The sequence below is a fragment of the Microtus ochrogaster genome, unplaced genomic scaffold, assembly GCF_000317375.1.
Source record: "Microtus ochrogaster isolate Prairie Vole_2 unplaced genomic scaffold, MicOch1.0 UNK16, whole genome shotgun sequence".
In the NCBI taxonomy this organism is placed as follows: domain Eukaryota; kingdom Metazoa; phylum Chordata; class Mammalia; order Rodentia; family Cricetidae; genus Microtus; species Microtus ochrogaster.
In genome coordinates this window covers 6,089,054-6,096,124 of record NW_004949114.1, presented here as the reverse complement: position 1 = coordinate 6,096,124, position 7,071 = coordinate 6,089,054, and the positions used below count along the sequence as shown (strand labels likewise).

Sequence of the window (7,071 nt, the reverse complement as noted above, 5' to 3'; positions counted from 1 at the left end):
GAGGGATGGTACGTCTAGCACACACACAGAGGGATGTTAGGTCTAGCACACACACAGAGGGATGGTAGGTCTAGCACACACACAGAGGGATGGTAGGTCTAGCACACACACAGAGGGATGGTAGGTCTAGCACACACACAGAGGGATGGTACGTCTAGCACACACACAAAGGAGAGGGATGGTACGTCTAGCACACCCATAATTAGAACTCACGAGAACATTGAAAGCAGAGGCTCATGTGAGGACAATGAACTGCAGGGAGGTAAAATTTGATGGACAGGAGGAACCTAGAAGGTCAAATGGTCAAAGCCATGCTTCTGACATCCACCTCCCATCACCACCCCCATGCTCTGGCCTCTTCATTACTCTACTGCCTAAAGCCTCTTTATTATTTCTTGTTCTATTGCTGTTAGACTCTCTATTCCCTTACTAGAATGTAAGCTCCAAGGTGAAGGGTTATTTGTCCTGGTTTCGGTTATGCCCTTAACACCACATCTGGTACTGCCATAGGTTTTTTGTTTTTTTTTTTTTTTTTTTTTTTTTGGTTTTTCGAGACAGGGTTTCTCTGTAGCTTTGGTGCCTGTCCTGGAACCGCTCTTGTAGACCAGGCTGGCCTTGAACTCACAGAGATCTGCCTGCCTCTGCCTCCCGAGTGCTGGGATTAAAGGCGTGCACCACCACCGCCCGGCAAGGTTTTTTTTTTAAAATAGTTTTTTTCAGTCATGTGTAGGTGTGTTGTCTGCATGTAGATATGCATGTGAGTGTCAGGTCTGAGGAGGCCAAAGGCATTGGATCTCCCAGAGCTGAAGTTACAGACAAGTCTGAGCTGCCTGCTGTGGGTGATGGGAACTGGACTCAGGTCCTCTAGAAGAGAAACAAGTGCTCTTAACCACCGAGCCATCTCGCCAACCCTGCACCATGCATTTTTTAAAATAAATATTTTATCATAGATGTAGTATCCTTGGGGTTGGCTTTCATAGGAGAGGCGACATTTAGACATTTGGTGAAGTGGAAGAGAGAGACACTAGCTTGGATATGTGAAGTCTTACATGTAATGGGGAAGAAGATCTATCTGGAGGATGGTGTTATAAAGAGAGGAGATGAAAGACCTGTCTGAAAGATGTATTTACAAAAAGAAAACCTCATGAAAAGATATTATGGTGGATTAGATATAAAGAATAAAAAAGAAGGCAAATGCTGGTTTCAGTATTTCTGTCTTTGAACCCTGATGGAATGGGGATTGAAGGAATGGCAGCAGAAAGGAAGTGAAGAGGACAAGTCTGGTTTACGGGGCAAGGGCTGATAAATCTCAGACAGAGCAGCTTCCTTGTAGGGTGGGCTTAACATGTGAACAAGCAGACTGAGAGCATCAGTGCAGACAAGAAGCTAAAAAGATGCATGGGATGGAGGTCGAAGGAGAAAGAAAGCTTAGAAAGAGAAGGGAAACTGGGGGTGATGGAGTCACAAGGGAGGTGGGGGCAGACCATGAACAGAGCATTTCTGGACAGGTGGTTGTCAGTGCATGGTGCTATGATAGTCAAAGCCAACGAGGTTATGGGTCTTTAGGTGTGTCAAGTGGAGGGTACCTAGATAATCTACACATAATTACATATGTGATACACTCCTTGGTCATATACTTATGAGTATATTACATTTAGGAATGTGTATAATCCTTCCCTATTAGTTTCTGTCATTTCGCAGTACCTAGAAACCACAAGCTATTAGCCATTTCCACAATGACAGGCATTTAGGTTATGCCTGCTCTTTGCTCTTTTTAATATGCTAGAGAATATTCTTTTACTCTATACTATTAAAATAGTACATTTTAATATGCTATAGAGTAGAAGAATCCCAATCTATATAACTCCCATTATTTCTTTGTGCTCTCTTCATGTCCTACCCCCACCTCCTATCGGCCTGTGCCTGGGAACACATCATGGCAGACCTTGAAAGGCAAAGAGAGGGGAGACCAGAGTCCCATAACCCCCTTGAAGAGCCCTCTTTCAGTCATGTAAAATCTCTCATCAGGTTCTATCTCTTGAAGCTTCCATTACTTCCCAATAATATCATAAGTCAGGCAATAAGCTGTTAACACATAGGTCTTGGAGGGACATTCCACATCCAGACTGTAGCAACATAGATAAATGGCCATCAGTATAGTCTCTCTCATGAATTTATTTTGATAAAGTTGCTGATAAGCTTATGCTTGTGAGTGTGTGTATGTGTGTGTTTGTGTATGTGTGCATGTTTGTGAGACACACAGAGAGAGATCCTATCTTTTGGTTGTTCAAGATTATTTTTATCAGATGGTGCTATTCACTTATATTTGAAGGTGGAATGAGGAGACCTGGGAGCTGGGAGCCGGTTCAGCCATTACGTTGCCTGTCATACATACACGAGGACTGGAGTTCGGATTCCCAGTACTCATATGAACAACCAGAGCTGGTGGTGTCCCTGGAGTTCCAGCAACCAAGGAAACAGATAGGAAGATCTTTGGAGCTTGCTGGCCAGAGAGTCTAACTGAATGCCAGGTTTGGTGAGAAACTCTGTCTCTCCAAGTAAGGAGGCGAGCACATTGAAGAAGACATTCAGTCTTGACTTCTGATCTCCACATACACATAGACCCACCTCATCCACCATAAAAAAAGATCTGAAAGTGTTGATGAGATGTGGAAAAGGTATTTTTTTAAATTTTGTGTTTTCTAAAACATACCTCTTCTAAGAGGTATAAATTAAGTGGAAAAATATGAAACTGGAGCAGAATGCCAAGAGAAGGGCGCTCGCTGGTGCTTTGGCTTCCAGGAAACATGACCTAGGTCAATGGTAACCGTGAGAGCATCACACTCTACTTATGGTATTCGGAGAAAGAAAAAAGAAACCTACAAGTAACTGATTGTTTCTTTCAGTGTCGCCAAGGCGAGACGGAGATTGAAGCAAGAACTGAGCCAACAACAGAATATGATCTTCAGGTTATTTAATTACCAGCATTAATTTAGCGCTCCCATCAAGTCACATAGATAAACATTTCAGACTCACTGGGCCCCTGAACCCTCTGCCTCTGGAGATTTTCTGTTTTCACCTCCTGCTGTGAACTCCTGCACCTCCTGTGTTTCCCTGGGCTGCACAGCTGCCCCTAGAGTATCCTGCTTCTCTCTAGCGGGCTGTTCCTGTTCCTCCCAGAACTGTCTGTCTTCTTGGATTGACAACACTACTGCCTTCTTCACTCTGAGGCTCTTGCCTGGTGCTCCCTGTTTCTGGGGATCTGGCTTGTTATCGTCACTCCCTTGCTTAGAGTCTCCAGCGGTGTCTGCCTGACTCTGCACACCCCCTGGCACCTGTGGCTCACCTGAGTCTGAGCTGGTGCCGCCTACCTCTGGAGCCAGGTCACTCTGTGTAACTGATACCTCAGGATCATCCCCCTCACTGTGATCTTCCTTCCTGACTGGCTTGTCATGAATCCTGGTGGCCCTGTGATTTTTCCCTTGAGATGGGTTCTCAAGTCGGGCCAGCTCCTGGGACCTTCCTTTTGTTCCCAGTGTCTCTTCAGTTTCGGGGCTGCTTTTGTGGATCAAAAATGCCTCTGCTGCATCATTCTCACTGTGTCTTGCCTCTGTTCCTGAGACGGATTCTTCCTTTATTTCAGGGAAGTTCTGATTTCCTTCTTCTGAGCTTAGCCCTTGGGTACCTGGTTCCCTCCATGGTCCTGAAAACTCTTGACACTTCTCATCCTGTGTTTGGGCTTCTGGTGTTGGAGGTCTGGCTTTTCTATCACGTTCGTTTCTTTCTTCCTCCCGTTTGCCTTGAGTAGCTGTTTCGCTCCCACGTTCGGCAGATTGGTTCTGTGTTTCATGTTTTCCTTCTTGTGCTGGAAACCCGTGAGTCTCCGATGTTCTACTCTCACCCTTGAGGTTCTCTAAATTTGTGGTTCTGGTTGATGGTCTGCCAGCATCCTCTCCTGGTTCTTGAGTTTCAGATATTCTACTATCATCCGTAAGCTCGATGACTTTCTGTGTCTGAGGTGGTTTCCCAGCAGCAGCTTCCAGTGGTGAGTCAGTGTGCTCCGAAATGACTCTGTCCTCTTTTTGTGGGAATGGATCTTGTGTTATGGAATGCTTACTCTTTTCTGTAGCCTGTTCCTCACCTTCAGATGGCCTCTGTGCCATATGGTCCCTTACCTTGGTGTCACTTTGCTTCCTGACTGCCCTACCTTCTTCTTTGGGGATCACCTGTGTTGGACTGTGGCTCTGTTTGGACACCTCCCCTGGCATATTTCTCTGAAATTGGACTCCATCGTATTCTGTTGCTGGCACATCTTGTGCAACTTCCTCGCCATCTTGTGTGATTTCCTGACCATCCTCTTCTGGGTGTTGATTCTCAGGGTGATGAGGCTCAGACACCTCTTGTGGCAGGTTTTGGGTCTTAATGTCTTCCCATGGGCTCATCTTATTGTGCCCACCTGCCTCACCATCTTCATGGCTAGGCTGAGCTGACGATGCCATTTCTGGTGCAAACAGCAGCCTCTTTTGAGTTGGTCCCACCCCTACTACCTGCTGACTGCTTCTGGTGGCTGCCCGAAGGTCCACACCATCCATCTTCTCTGACTTAGACACCAGTCTTGGTTCTGAATATAGTAATGATGTGTCAAGATAAAAGAGGTTCAATAGGCTGAAGATTGCGAGAAGAAATTCCTCAAAGCTGATGGTGCCATCTCTGTCAGTATCCAGCAGATTCAGCTTTCTCTCCACAGCATGAAAGATATGAGGCTGTGTGTAAACACAAAGATCAAGCATGTGATCATGCGTTCTGAGTATCTTCAGGTCTCCTGAGAACCTTTAATAAAATTTGTTTTAACCTTACTCCTCTTAAGAGTGAAATTGCCTTAAACAATGAGAACCCATCAATTCTGGATTTTTTTTTTGTTGTTGCCTTTTTAGCCCTAAGCCCAGCACTAGCAATTGCATCACATGTGAGCTGAGTTAGAAGCATCATGGGGCCGTGACTGTGCAGCCAGGTCTGCCGCGATGAAGCAACAGTTATGTAATGGAAACCGCCTTTTCTCTGCATGACTGACTAAGCAGTTGCACAGAAGAGGCAGCTGAGACTGAGAAAATAATTTTAAAAGGCCAGTTCAAACAGAGTGCCTGCCAGCCAAGTCCAAGGCCAGTTCAAACAGAGTGCCTGCCAGCCAAGTCCAAGGTCAGTTCAAACAGAGAGCCTGCTAGCCATGTCCAAGACCAGATCAAACAGAGAGCCTGATAGCCAAATACAAGTGAGCACACCGATAGCACCACCTGCTTGGGTGACAAAGAGGCATAGAAGAAGAGAAAGCTCCTCACCTGAAGGAAGTCCCCAATCTCCCCCTCCAGGAGCTGCCTCAGCTCTCTCTGGGTCAGCCTTGCCTTGCTGTTGCCATCCTCACTGGTATACTTGTGGAATGTCTCAATGACGCAGAAGATACCTCTCAGGAGCCTCGACATCTTTACAAACTTGGAAGAGGCTGCAGGAAAGAGAAAGGTCGGGGCTGGAGAGCTGCTCAGTGGTTAAGAGCACTGGTTCTTGCAGAGGATGGAGGACATATGTGGATTCTGTTCCCAGCACCCACATGGCAGCTCACAGCTGTCTGTATCTCCAAGATCTGACACACACACAGGCACACTTGCAGGCAAAGCACCAATGCACATAAAGTAAGAATAAATAGATCTTTAAAATGAACAAGGCTCATCTTCCAGGATAAGCCCTTCAGGAAAAGCAAACCAAGGTCATCCTTCCTGTTCCTGCCAAACTCTGCCCACAACGCCTACTGTTCTGTATTGTAAATATTGTGTTTGCATTCAAAGAGTGATTTAAGTTTTATAAGAGATATTGTGGTAAGATTAGACATACCATAGGTAGGTAATAGAAGAACAGACACTTACTTTATGCTGCAATAAACAGCAGCACTCGTGTGTTTAAAGGACACTTTCAAGAACAGAGGGGAAAAGAAAGGAAAGGAGCTGAAACCTAAGTATTAACCCCTACAAATGAAGCCAATGGAGGCAGAGCAAGGCTCCGAACCCCATTGGAGAGAGTCCGTCCATTTTCCTCTCACCTTGACTCAGTCTAGCCTAGTCTGCTCGCAAAGAACATGTAGCTCTCAAGTTCATAGAGCTTTTAGAAGAAAGAAGGGTCGTGTTCCAAAAAATCAACCCTAGTGTAACACGTGTTTACCAAGGAACATTGTTCCGTAAGAACTAAGTGATAAGACCCAGTCCTGACCCTCCCTCGTTAGCTCTTATTTCATTTAATCTACCCTTCATTTTAATATAGATCTAGGTCCCATGTCTTATTAAATAGAACCTAAGGTATGGGCTTTGCAGACTGTGTCTGGGATGGCAGGATCCCAGTTTGACATCCTGAACAAGGCTGCCCTTCCTCTGAGCTACTGACACCGTCTCCACAGTCTCAACGTACAAGCAAGAGGCAGCAGAGGTCCTGGGTACACTACGAGACTTACCTCGTTCGGGAGTGAGAGCGAGCGGAATGTGGGGCAGCGGGGCTGTGTGCTGCAGCAGGCACAGGGACCTTTTTATTGAGTCTCTAATTGCTTAGTTAGAAGGAGACTCCCTTTGGGTCTAATGACCTGATTCGTCATCACCGAAGTCAGTCTCTCCTCCTTGTTCTCTGCCTCGGCTCTCCCTGCTGTAATAACTCCAGTTAAGTCTTATCAGGCTCATCAAAAAAGAAGTGGAAAGATCTCTTTTCCACTTACTGATTTTTGTAGGATATAATTTTGAAGTGTTTTTTTAGGGCTTCAGGGTTGGTGGATTTCTTGTTTTCTTTCTTTTTCTGTTCTTAACCTGAGGACATAATTATGTTTCTGGTTGACAAATCATAAGGCTGACAGGAACCTCTGAAGTCATCTGATTCTTCCCTCTGCCTGCAGTCTGGCCTCTGTCTGACCTAACCTTGACAAAGGGGCATCAATCACTATTTAACATAAAGCCTGCTTAATCATGGGACAAGGCTGGAGATACTGGTTGATTCAGCTGTTTTCATGTTCTCCTCTCCATGTCCAAAGGCCAAGTTATATTA

The 7,071-nt window shown here is 45.6% G+C and overlaps 1 protein-coding gene across 1 annotated transcript; it reads right to left on the bottom strand.

Moving 5' to 3' along the window:
• Positions 1-3,032: 3,032 nt before the first annotated feature.
• On the bottom strand, positions 3,033-5,477 carry Tchhl1 (trichohyalin like 1). The gene is made up of 2 exons (XM_005367328.1): positions 5,337-5,477; positions 3,033-4,763 (listed from the first exon to the last, which is right to left on the bottom strand). The coding sequence occupies exons 1-2, from the start codon at positions 5,475-5,477 to the stop codon at positions 3,033-3,035; spliced, it is 1,872 nt and encodes a 623-aa protein (XP_005367385.1).
• Between the last annotated feature and the right edge of the window lie 1,594 nt (positions 5,478-7,071).

Excerpts from the sequence above, each read along its gene's own strand:
- Tchhl1 (XM_005367328.1), bottom strand. The coding sequence starts at position 5,477 with ATGTCGAGGCTCCTGAGAGGTATCTTCTGCGTCATTGAGACATTCCAC. Across the intron at positions 4,764-5,336 it reads AGATTGGGGACTTCCTTCAG|CCTCATATCTTTCATGCTGT; the intron begins GTGAGGAGCTTT and ends GTTTACACACAG.